Here is a 25,518-nt window from a genome sequence, read left to right as displayed (position 1 = left end):
TTCAACATTTGAGCTTTTGTCAAGGTTTTTGACTGTAAGCAACATGTAGTTAGTCCCACACAACATCGGGATCAAACACCCAATCTGGCCATTTCCTATTTGAATCATGAAAGTGAATCAAAGAAAGACTTGTACTAAGTCTTCCATTGCTTAGTATTTGCATTTCATCTATCCATCCATGCACCATGCTCTCAGATGCTCTTCTGGTGCTCACACATTATTCATTCTCAGTCTGTTAAATTCTCTGAAGCCTACTTGTTGTCCTACTCACGTCTTCGAGTCCAACAAGTTATGTGCCGCTACCTTAGCAGACTTTCACATTTACCATGACAAAACATCAGCGGGTGACAGGAAGGCAGTCATTTTGGATGGCAGCTTGTGACACAGGAAGACATCGGCTACAGCGACGCACACTGACAGGACGAAAGCAACTGAGGTGACAAAGGACAGCTGAGCAAAGTTGAACTCTATGCAAATTTTCAACAAACCAGTAAAATAACACCTTGTCTGTCAACCTCACACGACATGAATAAACAAAGATTTAATTTTTATTCTTATAAAATAAACATATGAAAATGTATTTATTGCCGAAAATTACTGTCCTGTATTTATTTAAAGTTATTTAAGCATTTATTACAGCTGTTGAAATAAATTTCCTTGACAACCATAGTTTTGTTAAGCACTTGAAAATGAAAGCACAGAACTGGCATTTCTATTAAATGAGAAACGAATAGATGTTCAAACCAACGGATAACCACAAGCTGAAGAGCCAACAACATAATGTGACAAGTGACCAATGAAGACAATTAACAGATTTAATTTCAAAATGTCACACTGCCTGTTTAAGGGTCTCTCAGGATAGGCCGAGCACACCTCAGGATGCTCCAATATAATTCAGAATGATTACATGCAAACACACTCTGTTTTTCTTAACTCTGCCTCTCTGTCAACCATTTTCCTGTATTCTTCTCCATCTCTCTTTTGTGTCTCTGTCTACACCGTTAATGAGTATGTTAACGTGCACACTAGTATCACAGTTATGGATGGTTTATTGGATTATCCTGGTGTCCAGGCAGCCATAAAACTGAAGAGGGTTCATTCTCATACTGACATAAACTGGCAGGGATATAAAGGAAATGAAAATACATAGTGATCATAAATTTGGACAAAATTATGAATAACCAGGTTACTCTATGGCCAAAGCTACATCGTGAAGGTGATTAAAACCTGACTTCAGTTAACAATTAGTGATGAATGAACTTTCTTGACATTTCCACATGCAGTCACAATTCAGTCAAAAACAACACTAAGATGTAGGTAAAGACCCAGCTGTGGTTGACAAGGTGAGAAATGCCCAGGAAACACAATTAAAATCCAGATACTACAACAGTACTTCAAAGATCATGGTTATGGGTTAATTACAGTTCGTTGACATTCTCATGGACTACATCCAATATGGATGTACTGTACAATAATAATAATAATAATAATAATAATAATAATAATAATAATAATAATAATAATGTTGAATTAGTTTGTAATCACAACACACAATCACAATCTTCTAGGTCTTTTTTTTCTCCCTTTCTTTTCCTCTGGCTCTCTCTTTCTTTATCCTTGTTAATGTGTCCTAATGAAGGCTGGTTGTACCAGTCATATACAATAGTGATAACAAGATCAACAAAGGACACAATCATTTCGATTATTTATGTATTTTAATGAGGAACTAGGTTTCATTAAATAATTTAATCCCCCTAATTAAAACATTTTATCAGTTTAATTAAGAAAAGTCTCCCTGGGAGAGCTGGAGTGGAAATTGTTAGTACAATTACATATTTATTAGCTCATATTTCTTCCAGGTATTCCAGACTTTGCGGTTGAGACGCCACATGGGGTGCCTTGTTTTTGGAATGAATACACTATTACCAAATTACCACAAATACATTATTACCAATATAAAGAAAAAGAATTTGAAAACATGTAAGTCTTCAAAAGCCTTTAGAGGACCCAGAAATGCCATTAAGCCAGCTTAGACCCAAGGGTCACTGACCAAATATTAAAACTAGAATGACATAAAATTAATAAGATGTTGGGTCACAGTGTGTGTGTGAGTGTGTACCTGACTGTAAATGTCCTTCTTTGGTTAGCTTAGGTTAGAGTAAAAGTTGGGGTTAAGCATTTAGTTGTCATGGTTAAGGTGAGGGTAACAACAAATGTAATACACAAAGCCCTGTGCATTTGTAGGTGTGTGTGTGTGTGTGTGTCCCGGCTTTTGCAACTGAAAAAGCACAGAAAGTACAAACAAGACCAGCCCCATTCATCGTATCTGTTTGCTGCAGCAACATCATGAAAAGGGTGGACAGGTAAGACAGGACACACCCAAAGTTCAAAACACTGTGTTTTCCACAGTCAGTAATTCCAACTTCCAAACAGAGTCAATAAATGATGGAGGGTGGACTGGGAGGAATTATTTCACGGTGCCTGAATCTATGTTTAACATGAAAGTTGGTTAATAATATGATTCATCAGCCAGACGGACGTCTCACATAAGTGCCTGCTTGCTGTGCTGTCACCAGGCCGAGTTGGAACGTGGCTCTAGATCATTCGGCAATCAAGGGAGGTGCCCTTTACTTGTTTATGAAAACTTACCAATGGAAAAAAAAAAAATACTGGAAAAACACCACTTCACATCTTGATTAAATCATCTGTGGTAAAACTCATAAATAGGCAGAGCCCTGATTTGAGGACGAGCAGCATCACGTTGAACGTTGATCATAATTTGAAAAAAACTGTCATCATGGACGTCATGACACGTCAAGGACAAAAATTATGCCTCTGATTTTCTGTTGTGTTTGTGTGTCCCCAAGGGTAGAAATGGTAGCCAGCTTTACAGTTCAGAAGAGGTGAGTGAGCATGTGACTTTAAAAAAAATAAACTCTAAAAAGAAAGCACAAGACCTTTGGTTACATTTATGACACAGAGAAAGAAAAAAAAGAAAGATCAGACTTGTGTGTGTTGGGTGTTTGTGTATTGTATGTGCATACAGAAGCATGTGTGGGTCTGTGTGTGTGTGAGATCCATGTTAATCACTCCCCATAATTACCATTTTCTTGTTAATGGATCTGACCTTTTAATCACCATTTTGCCCTGTGTCCGCGTGTGTGTGTGTGTGTGTGTGTGTGAGGGAGAGAAAGTGAGAGAAGGAAAGAAAAAAGAGAAAGAGCGAATGAGACAGCAGAGGTAATTTGGCTTAACTAGCGGGGCTATTGTAAGTATGCAGACCATAAATCTTCTTCACACACAGACACACGTGCGCGCACACAAAACCTATGCACGCGAAAGCATGTGTGCACACACTCACGCAGCACATCATTTCCTGTTATCTCAGATGAGCAGGAAATCCTAATCAACCAATAAGAGCATAGAGGGCATCTTTCTCTTTCTCTCTGTCCCTGTCTGTTTGTTCTCTCCCTCTTTCTCCTCGTGGGAATCACAACAGAAATCATATAAAAAGTGGCAAAATCTCACGGTCACACTTTTCTATTCTACTCTGTTCTTTTGCTCCCTTGTTTAATTAAGTCTGTATGGCAATTGGAGCACTAAAAGCCACCGGATTGTCCGAAAAAGGTTGATTATTGCAGCTGGCTGATTAGAAATTATGCCCATTGAACCAAAGGAACACGGTTCATGCCCCACAGGGAGAAAATTGCTTTTCAGCAACCGACCAAGTATCAAGAGGACTCATTTCATCTCTCCATGACCCAAATCCTTTTTCCTCAATTGAACCAAACCAGATCTCCTTGCCCAGCCCTGCGTCAGTGGTAGTTGCCTCACACATGCCCGATGTAATTAAAGAAATCCTTCTCTGACCTTAGTCAGAACCCCATCCACAGTGGAAGCTCATGCTTAATGTTGACAATGCAATTCGAGATAGAAAATTCTCCTGAGACGACACTGAATAGTCAGGCTGTAATTTGGGGACAGTGAGAAGTTCAAAACAGATTTTCATGCACCCTTTCTGTTGTGTTTCCAGTTTCTGTGTTCCTGAACTGTTCCTAAAAACTGGCCCGATGACTAAAGCACACTGAGGCCAAGATCATCTAACTTTTTTGTAAAGTGTGATTATAAATCTTCTCCTTAAGTAACATTATGTGATTATGAAATTCTTAAAAAAAAAAATCCTTAGTGAAATAAAACTCTTCTGACTTTGAAAAACATTGTGTATTAACAGAAGGGTTTCAGCTGGGGTGTTTTGTGTGTAGACACTGGTACCTGCCCTGCAAATGGGCTTCTTTTCGGCACATTATGCTGATCATTGCATATTTCTGGACACAGAGATGGCACTATTTCCCTTTGTCAGGTAGAGCTGTTCCAGATGCAGAGCTTTCCTCACTACATTGGCCAGAGCTGATGTGTGCATTGAAGAACAGGAGCCACCAGAAGAGCCTCATGTGCGAAGCTTCTCTTGGTTTCATGTTTGGTGTTTTTGAATCCAAGAATTAGTTCCAGGTGGATTTGAACATCCGCAGGATCCAAAATGAAATTTTGGAAACAGTTATTTGCTTAATTCTGCTGCTTTCACAGAATAACATGTGAGCAAGGTGGAGAAGCCTTGTCCAAGAATCAAACCCAGCAGCTAATCTGTAAACAGTTGTGCTGAGTCATGTTTTGTTTTCTTGGTGGAGCTTTCCAATTTTACTGACTGATAAAAACAAGTTGCTGTCTTTGTAGTCAGCAGATTTAAATGTTATTAAATTCCTCGAGCAAAAAAATAATTAAAAGCCAAATTATTCTGTGTGAATAAACAAGCAAAAACATTCCTTCACCTCAATAAAGCTGAAAGGCTACTTAGATCAAGGGTATGGGAGAGGTGACAAAGACTTTTTTGTGAATTGGCTTGTGCCACAGCATCTTTAAAACTTAGTATTATCTCCATTAGTGTTTACCATGTGAAAATCAAACACTTCAATAGACAGCATTCTTACAATTCACAGTATATTGAATAACTTCAAAATAATTTAATTGCAGGGTAAAAAGAACATGGTGAATGTGAACAGAGTCACTGACAGATGCTATTAGGCACTATTGATTGCCTGATAAAATCATAAGGCGAGGAGAGTTTAATAGCTTATCTGAAATGAGTTTCTTTCTGGGTATTGTGTTTCTTGCAGGAGGAGCTCAATAAAATAGTTCAATAACTAAAGGAAAACCAAAGTGGCACTGATTGAGCCCTGGTAGTTTGTGTACTACAGAAAGACTGCATCCTTTTGCTATACAAGGTCATTTGTTCTGTTGCAATAGTATTGTTCAAGAGAATCCAGCCCAGCACTGATAACATCCTGTTTATGGTTGTGGAAACAACTAGCATTTGTGTTGGCATTAAACAGTATGTGCTTTCCAAAGAAAAGGTTTTCACACCAAAACTCTGCACACCAAAAATTAGATCAATTCATTTCTACATTTGTCTGTTAGAACCAGGACATACAATCAGCTTATTCATGATCCCAAATGTTTGATCATGAAGACATGTTAGCTTATTACAGCTCATCAGTAATTGGCAAAAACACAGAGGAGAATCTTTTCATAGCTTCAGCTTAGAGAAGTAAAAACTGGCTGCACATCAGTGGTAACCTATTAATAAACAATGGGCTACATGCCACTACAGGTGTTTGTGTCTTGCTACTTTTTCATGGAGATTAGAGGATGCTAATTACAAATAATTTACTGTGAAAGTAGTCTGTATAAAATACAGTTTTAATTTGTCTTAATGACATGTTTTTCAAATGTATGTGGTTTAGGTGCTGCTTGGCAATTTGAACACTTGCTCACAAGAGGGGAAAGGAGTAATAATTAAAAAAAAAAAATACTGGTCCTACCTGGTCCTGAAGTTAGCAGGGTGGGGGTGTCCATCATACAAGGACAGGAAGTCATATTCTTCTTCTATGGCAAACGACAAGAAGATGAGCTGGATTCTACTTCCTTCCTCCCCGACAATGACCCAAGTGCAGTTTGCCCCATTGGGATAGCCGTAGGGAAAACCTGGCGATTCTATACTGCCGTTTCGGCCTTTCAGTGTACCGCCACATGTGTAGATAAAACCTGAAGGAGAGGAAAGAGAGGAGAACATTTAATTTATTTTAACATAATTTTATTTTTCCTCCCAATGAGAAATAATGGCAAACAACACTTGGTGTGCTGTAGACAAGAGCACAGAGAGACAAAAGAGAACAAAAAAGGAAAGGAGGAAGAGAGAAATTATATTTAAACTTTAAAGTACATAAGACGCAACAGCACAGACACATGACAGAATATTAAAATGATACTGTAATTAGCATTACCGTGTTTTAGCAGCATGGGCTATTTATCTTTTAGTTTTACTGCAGAGTATGTTAATTTCAAGAAACACACACACACAGGCACTACTAGTTACATAAAATCACACACATGCACACACACACTACTGCAGTGTATCCCTCTGAACTCAACAGCACTACACGGAACTATAAGTACTGTTTTTACTCTTTACTACTTTTTTTAAATAAATGGAACGGATCGTGCTGACCTGCTGGCCCAGTCCAATATCGGTGGTCCACTGTTCATTATCTCTTTTAGAGGTAACAGCGCTGAAAAGTGCCAGCCTAGTACTGAAGCATATTATTGCCTTACATTATATAGGGATACGCCACAAGTCAGCACAGGGGACACTAAGTAGGTCAGCTTTTGTCATGGTTTTGTGTTTCAGTCTGCTCATTCACCCTTTCATTCATTCAGTCCAGCTGTTTGTGCATACATGTTCTCGTTCTGCTGTCATTTTGGACCCTGCTGCTCTGGACCGCCTGCCATCACCTGACCTGCTCCTCCTCCCCACTCACCTGATCACCAGTTCCCCATTCCCTCATGAGCCCCCTTGTATATAAACCAGTCCTTGTGACATGTGCCTTAGCTTAGCCAGTGCTCTGTTCTTTAACTGCCTGTTTTGATCCTGATAGTGTTTTGGACCTTGCCTGTGTTTTGTGGATTTTGCCTCAGCCTGATCCTTTGTACTTTCTTGCCTCCCTGGATTTTTATATTCTTGTTTTTTGTCTGAGTAAAGACTCTTTACTTTTATATCTGCCTCCTGAGTCGGGCCCTTGAGTCCCTTTTCTGAGAACCATGACAGCTTTGGTCTGATAGATCCTGCTTCTTTGATGCTGATATACAATTACATATTAATGGAATATATACTGTATCTAGAGCTAAAACTGTTGAACGAAATATGCGTCAGAAAGCCCTACAGCTTCACATATTTGTAGTTTATGGTGCTGCAGGGAACATAATCTTTTCTCTGTCCTCCCACACATCAAGGGCACAGGGCAGGGACTGTTTCAGAACAGCAGCCCAGGAGTTGGTATTCACATTCAGCATGGGGTGCTTGAGTCCAGGTCCCCTGACTGACTGGAAACTCAGTTAGCAGCTGAGTTACCTTTCCACCTGACTTAATAGGTGAAATCAATAAGACACCAGCGTTCTCCTGGATCCGCCCTCTGTGCCCCAGCAAGATCAAAAGCTGGCTATTTCTTTGTTTTTGCAAATCAATTATTGACATGTCAAAATACACGACAATAGCACGTCCATGTCAGTCAGCTTTAACAAAGCCTGTGAACATGACTCAGCAATTGTATAACTGAAGGACGTAACCATTATTTTTTAATCGATATACATCTAGACTTATTGTTTCTATTTTGACTGAGAAAAGAACAGAGATGACGCAAATGCAAATTCCTGCTCACTCTACGCAGCATCAAAGACAGGTAATGACTTCTTAGAGAAGGGGAGAGTAAATACTAATAGAGCTTAATGAGCTAGTGTAGGCTTTTCATTATGGCTCTGTGAATGTGGTGGCAGGCTGGTAGGAGGAGGAGACAAGGAAAGAGAGTAGGAGGAAAAGAATTGATGCAAAACTAACAACTAAATGAACTGCAACAGGCATTATGTTGACTTTTCTCTGCATAAGACATCGACCCAACACAAACTTCACCATCTCCATTGCTGCTGATTCCACATGAATATCACAGTGCTGGACATCACTGCAATAATGAATGAATGAATAAATAATTAATAATGAATTCATTATTTTCAGTATCCGGTGGAACATCAGCCTTATACCATGGCCACTTATTCAGACTAACCAGTGAGTAAAATGGTTACAAAACATTAAGTATTATTGCTATAAAGGTCATAAAGTCTATATGTATGCGTACTAGTTTAAAATAGTGAATAAACTGTTCATAAGTACAGTATATTTGTAACAATAATCAGAAACAGTAATTAGAATAGTGTGGTTCTGTAGCTATGCTATAATGATATGGTGATACAGAATTTTTGAAAGGATTCTTAATGTGGATAAGAGCGAGTGTGTTGAGTTTGTTTTTATCCTTTGCACTTCCTTTCACAGGCTGCTTGTACTGATAAATTAGAGGCGAAGCTAATTCTGCTGCTGTACTTATTCCAAATCTCTCCGGGTTACAGCGCCTGCTAAATGCCTAAATTGTAAAATGTAAATGTAATTGATCTCCTTGGACCTTACGGTTCACATCAGGATCATTATCTCCTCCCTTTGATCTCAATGATCCTTTTATATCAAACACACCACAGGTGTTAGATGAAAACCTTGGAGTGTCCAGGAGTGAAGTCAGTCCAGAACATTTTTTGCGACGCTCTATTGATGCACGATGGAGAGACTCTTCACTTCTTCCACTCCACAGGGGAGTCAGACTGCGGAGTCAGCCTACAGAGTAGAAACCCTTAGAGGTGGTAGGGATTTAGCGTCATCCTGCTCAAGGACACTACAGCAGAGAAGAAACATGCTGTTATGTTGGACTTGATCCTATGTCTTCTTGCCGGGGGGATGTATAACTGGCTATACATCTACACCTGTTGATCTTTTTGCATTTTGTATTCTCTCATCCAGTGTATTTTCTTGCCCATATTTTTCTCATCCATAATATGATATATATGTACGTAATATGTATCAGATACTCCGTTTTATATCACTGGAAATTTAAAAAAATAAAAAAATAAAAAGGCTTTACAATATGTTTGATGCTGCTACAGCAGTATGCCTTTGCTGTATTATTTGAAGTTTAAGTGTTTAATTGAAATTTGTTCTTATTGTATGCTTAAAGTCTTTGAACTCTTAAGCCTTAATTGATCTGCTCTGAGTACAAAGCTCAAATCAGGACGATCAACCCCCTGCCTTTCATGTTCATGAGCCTTATTATTTACCATGGCAGCAAGGGCCACAGGGACTGCAGGGTGATCCCACTGGATCCTTTTCCCACCAATTATAAAAGAAAGAACCCCAACCAAAAACTGTGTGTGTCTCTACATACACATTTATGTGTGTGTCTATTTATCCAGACAAAACCCTTCACAACCAATCACAGTTGAGATTCTGAGGAACAAGAAGGGACAGGCAGAGCCATACGAGAGATGTGGCAAAGACAGTACACATATGCACATACACCCACAAAACTAATATATGTAGCATATAGCATATACTAGAACTGACATACACCTTCACAAAATGCATTTGTTGTTTGTTTCAATATGTCTAAAAGAAAACAAAGGGCTAGAAATGCCACCGGCAGCCCTGTCTGCCTTTTTCTACAATACACTGGGGGGGCTTTATGCTACAGAAAGCTGGGGTTCACCTGAAGACACTAAATAAGATACCAAATATTCACACATTCAAAGAAAAAGGTCAAACCTATCAGAACCTCTATTCAATATTTAATTTTTAATAAATACTGTGATAGAATTACCCCTGCATGTCCAAGACAGCACTCAAGTTTTGATTAAAATCACTGATATTTCAAAGTGAAATAAAGTGAAAAATTGGTTCATATTTTATTATGGCTACAATGGATGTGGAATCTTTATTTATGATGAAGGCACAGAGGCTTTGAGATATGATCTAAAGTTGAATCCAGTTGACTTGACGCCTCAAGTGCTTTGACTATCAAACAGATTGAATAGACACCTTTGCATATTTCACAAAGAAGGAAAAAGGCACTGCTGTGAGTGCATGAACCTAACTATACAATTGCTTTTCAGATGATATATTGACGATATACTGTTTTTCTTTTCTTATTTTTCTTTTTTTATTTTTTTCTCAATGGGTGCCAATATTTCCTACAGCCAAATCCACTGACTGATTGATGCATATGTGACTGCAGTCAAGATTCTGTAACCCAGACTGTGAACATGCAGCAGTGCCTCAAGCAGAAGGGAGAAGAATCAAGATTAAGCTCACACTAGATCTTTATAACTAGAGGAAAAAAAATTAAATGTTCTGCCAGAGAAAAAGATGGGAACACACACACACAAAGGGCTTATTTTGTCACATGTTACAGTAGACAGGCTGCAAATTAAGCATAATATGACACGCAATTGGAACTTTATTTAGCGTGATGATGCTCTAAGTGAGGCATTTATAGAACTCCCAGGGGTGAGTTTTAGCTATGCACCTACAGTTATTCTAGTTAGGATTCTCTTAACAGCTCCTAAACGGAACATGCGGCTTTAACGACCCAAGGGTAATTTCCTGTGGGAATGGTGACTACCGTAGGGATATGGTGAAAAATAACATCTTTAAAAATATTCTGAACAACAACCCAAAAAAAAAAAAAAATCCTTCTTATTGCTGGTTTTTAAAACTGCAACAAAAACCATGTTGTTTTTAGCCTTGAGTGCCCCAGTGAGTATTGTAATATACAGTAATTCAAAATAAAAGAAGATTGAGGGACAGGGTATGAGCGTTGCCATACACACAGTTCAGGCTGCTACTACTACTCCTGCTGCTAACACTGTGCCTGACTGCCAAATACCTCAAGCAGTGGGGATTTAGTTGTTTTTTCTATGACATTGTAAAAAAAAATGTTTTACTGCTTTTCATCTTCTGGAATCAACCTTTCAATTTGAATCAACATTTTTTTACAGACATGCCCCTAGTGGTCAAACTCTACTAGGGTTTTCACCTCATATTGCATTGTGTTATCATATGTCCAAGATGTTTCCAGTGGTTCAAGTATTCCATGATGTCAGAAAAAATTATCCCTCTTGTAGTTAAACTATGTTTTTGAATGTGGCGAATTCAACCCTGACATGAGTGTGTGAAATCACACCTTTAATTCCCAATTAGACTGATTAAATCTCAGTTAAAAAAATCTAAATTTTTATTTATTTATTTATTTTTACGATTTTAAAGTAAGAACTGCAGAAGCACTAATTTAGTCCCCGTGAGTAGACCTCCCTTTCAACAATATATCTCCAATTACTTTCCAGCCATTTTAAACATTTGTTAGCTTGTCTTTTACATTTTTTGCTGTTTCTCTACTTTCAATTAACCAGTAAGGAATATTTTTAAATCCTGTTAAGCTATCAGAAATTAACCTCACAATTTGTAGCCTACAGCCCACACAAGAAAACATGATATGACTTGTGAGTCCATCACGACTTTATCTGAACTTAACAGATTGCATGGTGTCTTAGTCTAAATGAAGTAACTTCATTAAACTGAATAGCTAGGATACAGGGTGGGCTGAATGCAGAGCGAAACAGGGACAGAGGGACAGAGATGGAAAGCTGAATAAACAGAGAGAAAAGGACAGATTTTGCCTCGTTTATCATTGCGCGAAGAATGAGAGGATGATTTAAAGCTCATCACTCAGAGGGATAGAGGCAAGACAGTGTAGGAGGAAGGAGAGAGAGAGAGAGAGAGAGAGAGAGAGAGAGAGAGAGACAGAGAGTAAAAGGAAGGGAGAGTGAAGACAGAGGGAGGAGAGAGAGAAAAACAGCGAGAAGGAGACAGGGGTAAAAGAGAGACTAATTATGCTGACTACCAGACCGAAACTGACAGCCCTTCTCCACTCACACTCACACACACACACATTCACACATATACCCACACATATAGAAGCACAGGGTCACAGAAAGACAGGCGCATTTGAACACACATGCACACACACATACATAGAAGCACAGGGTCACACACATAGAGGTCCACACTGACACAAACACACTCGCATGTATACACTACAACAGAAAATGCCCACAGATTCAGAGGGATATACACACAAACCCATGTATTATTTCACTCACATACACATTCGGCACGCTGAACACGCTGACCACCTAAACCTTTCACTCATTCTATCGTTTTCTAAATTCACCATTCCTAACCTCCTCTCCTCTCCTCCTTTCTCTCACATGCACATAAGCATACCTATGCAAACAGATATATGAAAAGGCTTCCTCCACAACCCTGACCTTACAACTTAAACCCTTCCATGAACCTGCTGACTCTGCTGCCATTTACTCCACATTTTGTTTACCACGCACCATACAAACATACTGAATACGTACTGAATAACTAAATTATAAAATAACATTTATGCTGCTCTGTATTTATTCTGTGTTAGTGACTATATGTTCTGAACCAAATTTGCTAAGACGTACATTAACTTCACTTTCACAAAAAGCCTGGGCCGAGTGGTTCTGACCAACAGAAGAGCAAGTGGCAGATGCTCTAATTTGCACAAACTAACACATGTGCCTGTTAGGCAAAATCAAGAGTGCTGGTCATGAGAGGAAGCAGCGAGAAGCAGAGAGTTTTGCAATATTTTTGCAAACACTTTGGAAAACACCATGGAGCAGGATGGTTTGAGAGAACACTTTCATGTTCTGTTTATTAGCATTAAACAGGGTCACCGGTGGAATTCATAAATGTTGCAAATTCAAGGCGACCACGGCTGCCACTCTCCATACAGAATATATCCACAAACTTTTTAGAGCCACCTCTCGAACCAGCAGGGCATGTGTGTTTAATGCTAAAAAAGATTTAGGGTGGAGATTCGTTTAAAGCACGGCATTTTCCCCCCCAAAGACTTAAAAAAAGAGATGCTAATTGGCAAACAGTAAAAGATTTGTGGTTGGACTGGGTAGCTCCCAGGTGTGAATATATGCACTGGTACTAATGAGGAACAGGGTTTAGCTGGAAAAGAGCATGCGTGCTCAGCAAAACCTTGCCTGGATAAAAGAAGCTTAAAGACAAAGAAGAAAATCTGCTTCTTGAATTGAGTGGATTTAATGAACCCAGGTCTGCAATATAGGCTTGATCTCTTTCCTCAAAGCAATATCTCATCTTGAATGTCTTAGATAATGCACCACAGAATAAAAACATGAACTTAACAAGTGGCTTATGCTGGCAATTGTCACACCACTTTCAAGACAGTCCAGTTTTGACTGCACTTGTTATAGACTCAAGGGTCTAAAGATGTAGTCTGGTGTAATCTGATAACTTTGAAGAGCACATCATCAGAGAGTTGCTGGACCTTTGCAACTCCGGCATCAGGGTGGAGAAGAAAATATTTGCCACGTTTAAAACTTTCCAGAATTGTAAACTCTTGCCTCAAAATGGATTTTTGCGTTTTATCTTCTCAAGGGTACCTGCAACAACAAACCCACACCACGGGCCCCTGAGTTTTCTGGTGCAGCACTATTTGCCCTTAGCCAGAAGGCTAATACATACCGACAGACTCAAGCCCTCCCTAAACCTTTAAAGACAGTGAGTAAAACATCACCATGCCGACAGCGAAATTATTTAAACCCCAAAAAAATTATATATAAATGAATAAAAATCTGCCATTGCTATACAGTAAGATAATTTGACTTCACACATCCTGAAATAAGCTTGATGATTCTGAGGGGGTGAAATCAATTACTAAGCTTGTCATTTTCCACAGGGAACCCTATGATGAATATAGCCATTTTCACATGGTGGTGACTGCTAAATGAGGAAACAGTGAAATTACCCTATTCTTCATTTAAATGGGACCCGTGGTACCCCCTCAAGGTTGCTGGGCGTCCCCAGTTCCTACTTGGGGGGCTAGCAATGGCTCCATATGACACATATCTATGTGGGTGTGCACATATTCTGTGATATAAAATATTACACTTATCCTCAGCAGTACAGTGATATTACACAAGTCCAACTCTGAAAAAAAAAAAAAAGAAGCGCTTTAAATTCTCTTCCATCTCTCTGCCTCGCTCTCTGTGTCTCCCTCATTCTGTTTGTCCGTCTCTCTTTTATCTCGCTGCCTCGCTCACTTCCGTCTGTGCCTGTCTCTGGGGACCTCAGTGATACCAGATTCGCTTAAAGGGCCATTCCGTCTAATCTCACAGCCTCTCATTTATGATTAAAGAATGGTTTTCCCAGTGGAGCAAACTGGCCAATCAAATCATTCCAGACAGACAAACTATCCAATAATTATTCACATCACAGCAGCTCAAGCTGCACACACAAATTGTGTGTTTATATGTGCATGTGTGTGCATGAATTCAGTGTTAGTTAATTTAAATGAGCAGTTCATGTCTCTGGAAAATGATTGTATCTGTTAATTTTTCTTGAGGGGGTTTGGAAGTGAGAAAAAAGAAGGAAATGCAGAAAAAGGAGGGTGGGAGTGAGTGACAGAAAGGTAGACAAACCAAAAGCAAAAAAAAAGGGCGACTGAAAGAGGAGTGGAGTGGCAGGGGTAGACAGGGGGAGAGAGAAAGAGAGATAGCAAACACAAAAATGCAACAGAGAGAGACAGAGCAAGAGAGGGTAAGCATGTTTGAAATATCCCATTGGTTCCTGCTGTCAGGAACGCTTGTCAGCCAAGAATTAGACTGCTCCACGCTGCCACTGACTGACAGTCAGCCTGCGGTCTAGACTATACCCTGGAGTTGTGGAGGCTAAATAAGGGAAATGCCTAGAGAGAGACAGAGGGAACACACCGGGCTGAAAATCAATTTATAGCACTGTCAGTCAGAGGCAGGAGGGGACGATGGGGTAGAGATAAGGAGAGAGAAAAAGAGAAAGAGAACAAGAGCAACAGGGAGACAAAGGGTGAGAGAGAGGGACACACATAAAAGGAAAAGACAAGAGTTGAGAGAACAGTATACAAATGGGACTGATTGAGAAGAGATGAGAACTGAGGGGACTCTTTGTTGTGTTGAGGGAATCAGATAGGAAGAGAGAGGAGGGGAAGTGGCAAAGACGAGAGACACAGAGAGACAGATACAGACAGACAGAGACATGCTACTCTGCTTCAAACATTAAATAAAGCCCCTGCAGGTGGCAGGGCCTCTTCAGATGATACACCACGGTTGAGAAATAATCATTAAATCAGCACTTACAGACGCTGACAATGCTAGCACCAAAACTAAAAGCGTCACTGATACAAAACATGAATACGTGACAGGAAACACCATATTACTTTATTAATTTTGACTGATCAGCTGTGTCATGTTTAAACCACTATTTAAATTCTCAGGACACATACTGTGACTATATAACTCTTAATTTAAAAATAATAAGATAACCTGTCATCACTATTCCTACTGTACTTGTGCCACTTTTTAATCACTGCACTGTTGTTCAAGAATTGCCTGGTGGAGGGACAACACACTGTAATTATGATTATTACTCACCTTCTTTAAGCAAATCTAATACAGGCTTTGTTACCACTTTTTTTCTATTGCTAAATTCATTATAAAACACAGCCTCCAGTGACTTGAAATGTGAGATATTAAAGAAGACATTTTAATTATCCCAACTTGTCTCTAACCACAAAGGGACGTATTTAGAATTTAATAAAAGTGTCCAGAGAAGACTTTTACTGCCTCTCCACTCGAGCAAAAACCACAACCAGAACAGGGATAAACATGAAATTAAAAGAGAAATTACCATCAGACTGCACTGTTGTAAAACATTAAAGATTTATTGAGAACTGTGGGGCAAAGTGGGAAAAATAAGATAGTGGCTCATCATGGGAGCATGTTTTTGCCCACCGGAAATGTTAGTGCTTGAACTATGCTGAGTTCAACATGCACATAAAATATATACTGGATAGACAAGACATTAGTTTGTGCAGTTGTGTCAATTCCATATTTCCTTTGTGATTAACGATTGACACTTAATATCCAGAATACAACTATGGGACTGTACAACTGTTTACTTAAAAAACTATAACTCACTGTTCAGTCATTCACACATTGTTGTGTTGTATCAATCAGTGTTCACACAACACAACCCTCACTCAACTCTGGCAGGAAAACGAATGAACCTGAAGTATGATTTAGCCCACAGGGTCACCCCTTCCATTAGTCTCTAGGTGTTCGCTCAAATGCTGTTTCTGAATTGCTTGCTAGCCCATTTAAAGTTGACAAGGTCTGCTGTCCCATTAGGCTATTGTTGTCTGGAGTTATGCTGAGTACAGAAATGATTGGGTGAGCCGCGAGTTAAGCATAAGCCCAGGTGTTGATGCAGTGTCAGGGCAGCTGAAGTGTAGTTTCGGTGAGTCTGATCAGTGCGGAAAGAGAGTGTATGGAGGAAGATGAGTCTGTGGATGCCAAGATTTACTGTTGAACCTTGCGGGGGAGTTGTGAGTTTAATTCCTCAACAAAATAAATGGGACGGACCTTTGGAACCCCATGGCACATACACCCTCACTTGTCTCTTTGCTCTAAAACTTCAAACCAGCTTGCTGCAGTATGTGGGAACCCATTGTAGTCTAATAGCACAAAAGATGGTTACATCATATCCTTTGTAGTGGTAAGGCACAGGCAACACTTTGTAACAGCTATTACACAAAAGGCCAAAGCAGAAGGAGATTTTTGTTTATAAAAAAAAAAAAAAAAAACAAAACAGAATGTCGTACTGAATATTTCTTCTTTAACACTCAATCAAGTCTTTTACAGCAATGACATATTTCACATGATTTTATTCAAGAAGCCCAACGTCTTTATCAGTATTCAGTAATCCGTATTCAATATTGTCGGTGAGTTGTAGAAACATACAGTAGATTTACTGCTGAAGCCATTTAAAATTCTATGCCCTCCTAGGCAAATGTAAGAGCCATAAATTATCCTACACCATCTCCATTCATTGTTACTTTCATCTTAATGCTATTTCACCTTAATGCTTTTTCATTTTAAATGTGATTAGACTTTCAAAGTCACAACACATATCCTCAGCTGACCTGTTCTTATGCTGTTCCTTCCAACTGTTCTCAGCAGCGGTGGTTAATGACAATATGTTTGAATATAGTACTAATGGTCCGAACTCTTTGACCAATGGCCTGGCTGTACTTTGTTCTTGAGTTTTATTACCTTAAGTGTTTCAGTGAATTAGGGTAATACTGTATCTTCTGCTGCTGTTTCTTCGACTTACTACACTAATAGTATTTTTACAACTGCAGTGTAACAACATCGGCTAACATAAATATCGCTGCTAGCACAATGATCACAACAAAACTCACTAGTACTGCCAACATTTCTCATATTAACATTAGTACTGCTTCTTCTCTGAGCATCCTTTTACCAAATCAATGTTAATCTACATATCTATTTTCTTTGTTATTACATTTCTCATTTACCTTCCTGTATTAAATTCCATTGACCTAAGGGTTCTTTTCAGACCTGAACAATATTATAGAGCAAGAAATTCTTTATCAGAATGTCTGTGCACATCACCAACATTAACCAATCCTGAGCATGCACACAGTCTAAACTAAAAGCATCAGTATTCTTCAAAGTGAGATTGTCTGAAACTGCCTTCCCTCACACATTCAGATGTCAGAATTGGGTCTGGACCTGATAATTTTTCATAAAATTGATAAATTTTCATCTTACTGGCCAGATGTGTGGGGGTAAGAGAGATTTGAACTTCTCTCTCGAGGGCTTTTTTTTCATTCTTGACACGGCTACTTCCACCACTTCTCGTGTTTACGGGAGTGCAGCACCATGAATACCTTTGGGAAGAGGGTGTGTGCCAATCCCTGTTTGAGCAATGACTGTGTTTTATCCCTCCCTATGATGGCAGGCCTGCTAGAAACACTTTTGCTTTTAGATGTGGGTCAGACAATGTTTTGTATAAACTGGTTAATTTTAAGCGTTACCCAGGCCTTTAGCAGCTGTCTGATTCTCCTAAGAGAAATTGTCACTCATGCTACTACTATATGGAAAGTAGGACATTTTATTTTGTAGATGACAAGAAAACCATATAACATTATGTTTAACAAACATCCTGTCTGATTATGATGTTGAGGATACATAAATAGTTTGTAATTAGTATAATGACATAAATTGATCTGAAGATGTGCTACATTCAGATATATGGCATTCTATATATATTCTATTCTCACCCTTTGGGAGAAATGAGCACTATGCACAGCAAATTTAGCATAATCCAAATTATGCTCAATTACAATAATATCCTGTAATATTTGCAGGGCCTCTAACTGCAGCATGCTGGCTAAATGGCAGCTTAGAGGACCTCTGGCTGTGCGTGAAGGAGGGGGAGAGAAGAGTAGCAGGCAGTGAGGACAGCGAGTGGGAATAAGCAAGCACTCACTTTTGCTAATAAATTTTAAAAAACCTGCTTTCTAAGAAAGTGGGTCACTGAGAGAAGGTGAGGAATACTAAGCAGAGGGCATTATTTTGCTAAATACGAGCTTGTGTGCATGTTTCTGAACATTTGCAGAGCGGGAGTGAGAGAGAGTGAGCGACTGCTTGGGTTTGTCGCTCTAAGAATTTTAGCTGTATTTACATAATGAGAGCTGATAACTGTTTCAAAAAGAGGAAGAGGAGAGCAAGAGAAAAGGAGGGAGACAGGAAGAGGGAGAATTATTGCAGCGTCTACAGTAGAATGTTTACCATTGATTTCATCAATCAGCTCATCATCCTCAATGCATCTAATGAGCCTTCTCCAATGTAGATACACAGACATATAGGAAACATATACTGTAGATACTTTTAAACCCTCACTGATTGGCAGATACTACAGAGCATAAAGGATTAATGAGACAGAGAGAAACAGGGAGACAGCTGCTGTCTTAGGGGGTTACTATTGATTTGTGTCTGCTGAATGTCATCATCTCCAATCTGACTAATGAGGTCCTACGCACCCAGGCACACACCAATACACACCACCTTCTTCTCCACTCTTTTTCTTACAGTTATGTTGCTGTAAGTCTATTACCGTAGAAACACAGACTGAACTCCACCCAACTACTGCACTGAAACACTAACCTTCCCCATGTTTAGCCCACTTTCCTTTGCTCTTTCTCTTGTACACATCGTCATTCTCTCTCTCCATCCATTTTTTTTTGGCCTGGTGTCCTCGCTACCTCTTTCTCATTCTTGGCTTTCCTGCCTTCTTCTCTGCTTTCTCTTTCTGCTCCTCCATCATGTCATTTTTCTTCTTCACTAGCTCCACTTATGTAAAACAAAGTGATTTCAAGACTAAAAAAGGTTGACATGGGACATGTAATTTTGTCCTCTTTTCCCCTGATTTAATCCTCGCCAAAACTCCAAACACACACACACACAAACCCCTCTTACTTTTCCTTCCATTTTCTGCTTCTTTCCCATCATCCTCCGTATGGCAACAGCTGGTATTATACATACAGCCACTGTGGGATGAGCTTACTAAGAGGGCAATTACAGGATGCACTCTCAAGATTGAAATTTAATTTCAACTTGTCTGTAGATACAGTGTATACAAAGACGTGGAGTAGAAGAGGCCAACATGCCAGCAAGGCAAACGTTCCTCTCTAATTTACTGATTTCCCAATACAATTCTTATTTCATCACTAAACTAAATTGTTTGCTCCCTGCCGTGTTGGCTGACGTTGCTTAGATGAACTGAAAACATTTTTAAATGACGTTTAAATTTTTATTTATAAAAGTTATCATTTCTAAGGCCATACAATGACAATGATGTCGACGATAGGGAAATAAGTTATGTTGAAAACAAAACTCTCCAGTTACACTTTATATTCAGTGTCACTAACAAATTATTGATCAATAGAAAATTATTTCAAAATAGAAAATGTTACTCTTATTAACATATTGCATTCATACCACAAGGTCCAGGCTGGGTCTGAATTGACTTTCTATTCAATCCAGATGAGGACTGTGGTCTGGACTTCCAGAGGCCATGGTACATCACATTATGAATTTATGAAGGAGGCTCCAACAGTGCTTGCAGCTATTTAAAATTCACAGTAAAGTGGGCCAGCTGTGGGAATGGATGTCATGATAGGACTGCATAGAAAGCAATCAAAGCACCAAGAGTTCCTTGTTATTTTTCTTTGCACAGTAGAATATTTTAAAATCTGTCATTTTGCATCTTAATAAATCATATATGTGGAAAATCTGAAGGCAGGAAGTAGTGGGGGATTCCCAAGTCGGCTAATGTTGACCGGGGTCATATTATGAGAACACTCACATCCATCTATCAGGAAAAGGTTATTAACATTGTAAAGAACATAAAGACATATCCTCATTCAGGCATTCAAGCACAAAAACACACATTTCCAGCCTAACACACCCTGTATTTCACTACACACTCCTTCATTAAGATGTTAAAGATCCATCACAGAGACATATACAGTAAAACAAAGGTCGGTTGGTCTGGAATGCTTCATAGCATAACAACTCACACTCTCTTTCACTCACACTCGAACACACGTACTTCTCTCTCTCTCATTATGCTGTTGTGAGACAAAGCGTTGCTTAATAGAAAGGAGTCTCAATTAGTAGCTGAATAACCATTAGTTATATAACAATCCTGCTGCTTTAAAGACTGAATCTAGTCAGGCTATGCCAGAATACCAGAAAGGATTTTTAACGATTAATACATCAAAACAACATGTTTTTATTTTCATATCCATCTTTCAGTTAACAGTTCTGGAGCTATCAGACTCACAGAAAAGACTGACTGTTTAAGAGAAGAGAAGAGAAGAGAAGAGAAGAGAAGAGAAGAGAAGAGAAGAGAAGAGAAGAGAAGAGAAAAGAAGAGTTCAGTCACCTGAAGAGGTTCTAATCTTGTACATGAATACATTTATAACAGTACTAGCATGTACATGTAACAGTAAATGTAACACGCTTAATCTGTTTTAATTCCTTATACAGCGAGTCGGAGAAGTCATTTAGGAGGCCTTAGTTTGTTGTAATGTATGTTCACTGAATCATAAGGCTCAAGCTCGTCTTGTATGAGATAGCTACTTCAAGCAACACCATTTGGATTCACCCAGTCAACTCTCAACAGCAAAAGTGCATCCCAAATCACTGCAAGGACGTCTTTACATGAATATTCAGTGAACACTTTGTGTCAAACTGAGGGCCTCTGAGCTTGGGGAGAAGGGGAAAAAACAATCCTTTGATATACACTGAGTTGAGGATTCAGGAAGTTAAGTCTCATTATGAGGAATCCAAAAACAATGGAATGACATGGGACCAGCACCCCACAACATAGCACTGCTCTGAGCAACAGCTCATCTGCTCCATTGTTTCAGATTTTTTTCTATTTAAAACCTTTATTTGCCCAGGGAAAATCAGCCGAACACACCTTCACAGCCCCATGTTCACAAATGAACTGATTAACCCCACAAGGGCAGCCTGGGGAAAACATGTGGTGCATCAGCTCCAGTTCTGAGATTTTTATGCATGTGATGAGGTCATAGCCTTTTTTTTACCGGTTAAAGGCCATAAAGATGGTTTAAAGTGCTGCCTAACACAGTCCAAAATAATTTACTTTAATTTGACACCCAAAGCTCTAGTCAACTGATCGTGCTGAATTCAACTAGTCTTATCCATACGTGCATGCATACACTTCTTCCAGCCTGCCTAACACAAATGCAAACATAAATTGGTCTCTCTGTAGATGTGAGAACATTCTTTGATCTTACGTATTCCCTCAGCTCATACCATAACCCTAACCTAATTCTAACCTGAACCTTAAAACCAAGTCTTAACCATCAAGCAGCCCTTTGAAGGTGTGAGGACCAGCCAAAATGTCCAAACAACCATAGAAAGATATGTACACACACACACACACACACACACACACACACACACACACACACACACACACATTCCTCAACTGACATTTCCAGGGTTTCCAGATTAGCAGCAACCCAGCTCATCTCTCTCTGCCAGAATGGATCAATGAAACTCTTCAGAACCAAACTTGGCAATCCTGACACACAGACTTAGAAGCACACAGTAATCAAATTATTGAAATCATTGTGGGCAGAGCGGTGACCGTAATTCGACTGTGCAAATATAATAATGTGCTGCTCATATTATTCATATATTATTAGACTTCATGCAACTTTGCAGTAAGACAACTTGTGACATAAAGGGCAAGTGTGAGCAAAATTAACAGCTCAAGGCATGTGAAACAGCCCTTAGGCCAATCTGGTGTTTACTGTGTCCCAACATACAGTGATTCATGATAGGGTAAACACAAATGTATGAACGCTCGTCCTACTTATTTTGTGAGTTCTATGGATCTTTGTTGCTTTGTAGCAAGAGCGCCCTAAAGGAATGTAAGAGATTTAATATAAAGTCATCCACTACAGCCTGATCCCTTCTTTGTTTAATCTGAACAGCACTTCCAGAGCTGGGGGGAAAACCAGTGTATTGCTTTGGTAGTGCTCATGCGAACCAACTTAGATCACGAAACTGGTCTCACCACAAGGGATGAGATGCACATAGAAATGCTGTACATTCGGTATCCAATTGACTATACAATCAAATGCCATCCAATACAATTGCTCAGCCATTACTGGACTAGTGTTGATGTTGAACTGGATGGTATTATACTGAGAGATGTTTCTCATGCTTTTCCCACCCAGCTTACAAACATTGGGATTCCTGTAGTCCAGTCCAACAAATCACAAACTACAACCTCAGTAATCAACATATAATTTACTTTACACCTACAACTGGACATTATAATGAACAATTTGTGGTAGATTTCTTGTATTTGATTGCATTAAATTGTATGTGTGTACCTAATAAATTGGCCTGGGAGGGTAACAGACACTTCTTCATGCCATCAGGAGAACTACAAACTACTGATCACTGTTCATAGTCCAAATGGCAACATGGGATCTAAGGTACTACCTGGTCTAACCCTATAATTATTGTTCTCCTTCATATTGCAACATGAATTTGAGAACACTGAAGCACAAAGGGCCTACAAGCTGCGTCATGCAGAGAAGATGGAACATGCTTGTCAAGGTATAGACTCAACTATACAAAGCAACATTCGTGCTCCCATTGTCAATAAGTGCTACCACAGGATGATTTAGTAAGATAAAGAAAAAGCCTAACAGCTATGGCAAGACATGAAATCTCTTCTAACCACTCTAAAACTTGTTAGTCATACATTGAAAAGATGAGACAAGGAACATTTTACCCCCTTTTAGACTCAGACTTTTTTTAAGAGGCTAAATGTGCTCTTCAACTCTCCATTAAAGCGGTCCAACAGTAGTTTAGAATCTTACGCATCCTCAGAATCAATATGAATCCTGTGCATTGTGTCATTTCAATGGTGAGATGAGACAGAGGATGGTACTTAAAAATTATGTTTAATGCATAAGTGGAAGTGCTAAAGCTAACTGGCTGGTATCTGTGTAACACACATGGAAGAGAGTCGCCGAGAAAAACTGTCATCCACAGAACGGTGCCTTCATTCTATACTTACTTTGAGGAGGGATTCTGCTGAACACACACTGTGTGTACTTTTTCAGCGCCACCCTCCATCAAATCCACGGGGCGTCACACAATCTCTTCTAGCAGGTGACTCATAACTGCCATTAAACACATCTGCAGGGGCAGTAAGACGTAAGATGCTTGCTCAAGGAACCAGCACGTCACAAGGGAGGGTGGGAGTCACTTGTTCACCTTTCCACGCTGCATTTTTCCTACCTGTCTGAAGATTTAGACCAGCAAACTTCTAACCTTCAGGCTACTGCTATCCCACATTTTAAAGGTCAAAACTACATAAAACCTCAATTTACTTTGCACTATTCCAGTTCTTTTGGACAGAAAAGTCACTGTCAAGTCCAATCAGGTGATGCTCTTTGGAGTTGATCCACCGACTGTGAATTGGAAATTGATTCTCTGGGGCTCGTCGAATTTTGGGTTGAGATAATACATCAAAATAAGTTGTTTGGTTTCTGACTGCAGGGCTTACATCTGTGTCTTCTTCCCATATGCCAGTAAAATCACCACAGGTGCTGTCATAGCAGTTGTTTCATTATTTACTGTCTATGGAGCAGCTCCAAGATTTTGTCTGTGGGTGACATCATCTCCTCAGTCTTTGTCTCTGCTCTTTTGTTTAAGGAGAAACGTTGTTTAAACTGACAAATTAAAATTAAGATGTAAAATATTGCAGAAATAACATACTCAGCCAGTCTCAGCAACAATCAGTCTGGAGAGCCCTGTTATTTCCACATATGTGACAACCTTTGAATGCACACAAACATGTCTGTGGATGATAAAAATATGGTCATATCTCACATTTTTTTAAAAACATAGTGGCAGTACTAATCCTCTTTACTAACATAACCATTTTATGAATTAGCTAGAAAGAATATGGACATGAGTCAGGTACACTAATGTGAAAACACAGCAGACTGTCTTCAACAGTTTCCAATAAGACATATAAGAGTACAGAGAGCACTGTCTTTACAAGCAGAGTGTAGGATCAGTGATGGACTGAGGATAGGACAAAAAGGGTACTTCTGCACTTTACACTTAAAAACAAAAGCCTTCATGCCTAACTAACAACACAGAACATCTGCTTCAATGACAAAGCAGTATACTATTTCGCCATATGAGAGCCATAATCCATCCCACAACCTTTGTCCAAAGACGTTTTAGATTGCTTCTTATCGAGGGAAAAGGGTGTTCATTGCCATAACCATAACATGTTATATGAGGCTTACATGTTACTGATACTGAATAGGGAATCAGTGTCTTTCTCAAGGACAGTTCAGCAGGGCACATGGATGCTGAAGCTGGAACACGAAGCTGAATATCTCCTCACCTATAGCACTCTTCCTATCATCCAGAAATACAAACTATAAACAGTTCTTGTATTTCTCAACTACTTTTCACCAATTCCATTTGGGGCAGATACTTCCATTATCTTCTCATATTTGGGTCTATTTCTGAGAAATCAGTCTTGGCAAGTGAAAAGCGTAATTAGGCCACACCACTGCTTCATGTAATCCATTTCTTTTTTTTTCTTCTCAGATTTTATATTTGGTACTCCTGCTAAAATCTGGCAAATATTTGAAAGGCCTAAAACAAAAACATGGAAGGTTTCCAGTTCTGTGAAAATAATTCTGGCAGGACTGCCAGATTGGAAAGAAACACAATTATAACTGCTTAGATTAACAAAAAAAAAAAAAACAAAAAAAAAAACAAACATCCCAATACGAGTATCCTGATGGCTCAGAGAGCATGACTTCTATCAAATAATGTCATCTTTTCTGTTTTCTGTCTCTGTTCACGTTAACAGCAGGTTAGATATAAAGGCATTAAATAAAGTAAAGTGGTTGCAAACTGTGTCTGTTGTCTTCAGTCGACATCAGCAAAGAAAAGTACACCTTTGTATGTGATCTCTGTGGCACA

At 39.2% G+C, this 25,518-nt stretch overlaps 1 protein-coding gene across 1 annotated transcript in view; it reads right to left on the bottom strand.

Annotated features, from left to right (window-relative positions):
- csmd3b (CUB and Sushi multiple domains 3b) overlaps positions 1-25,518 on the bottom strand; it is a 318,235-nt gene that overhangs the window by 239,832 nt on the left and 52,885 nt on the right. Inside the window, exon 2 of the mRNA XM_041053205.1 lies at positions 5,877-6,099. Within this exon, the coding sequence (XP_040909139.1) occupies positions 5,877-6,099 (223 nt within the window). The remainder of the gene's footprint in view (positions 1-5,876; positions 6,100-25,518) is intronic.

This window comes from Toxotes jaculatrix, chromosome 13 (genome assembly GCF_017976425.1).
Source record: "Toxotes jaculatrix isolate fToxJac2 chromosome 13, fToxJac2.pri, whole genome shotgun sequence".
Lineage (NCBI taxonomy): Eukaryota > Metazoa > Chordata > Actinopteri > Toxotidae > Toxotes > Toxotes jaculatrix.
This window is presented reverse-complemented; position numbering and strand designations above follow the sequence as displayed.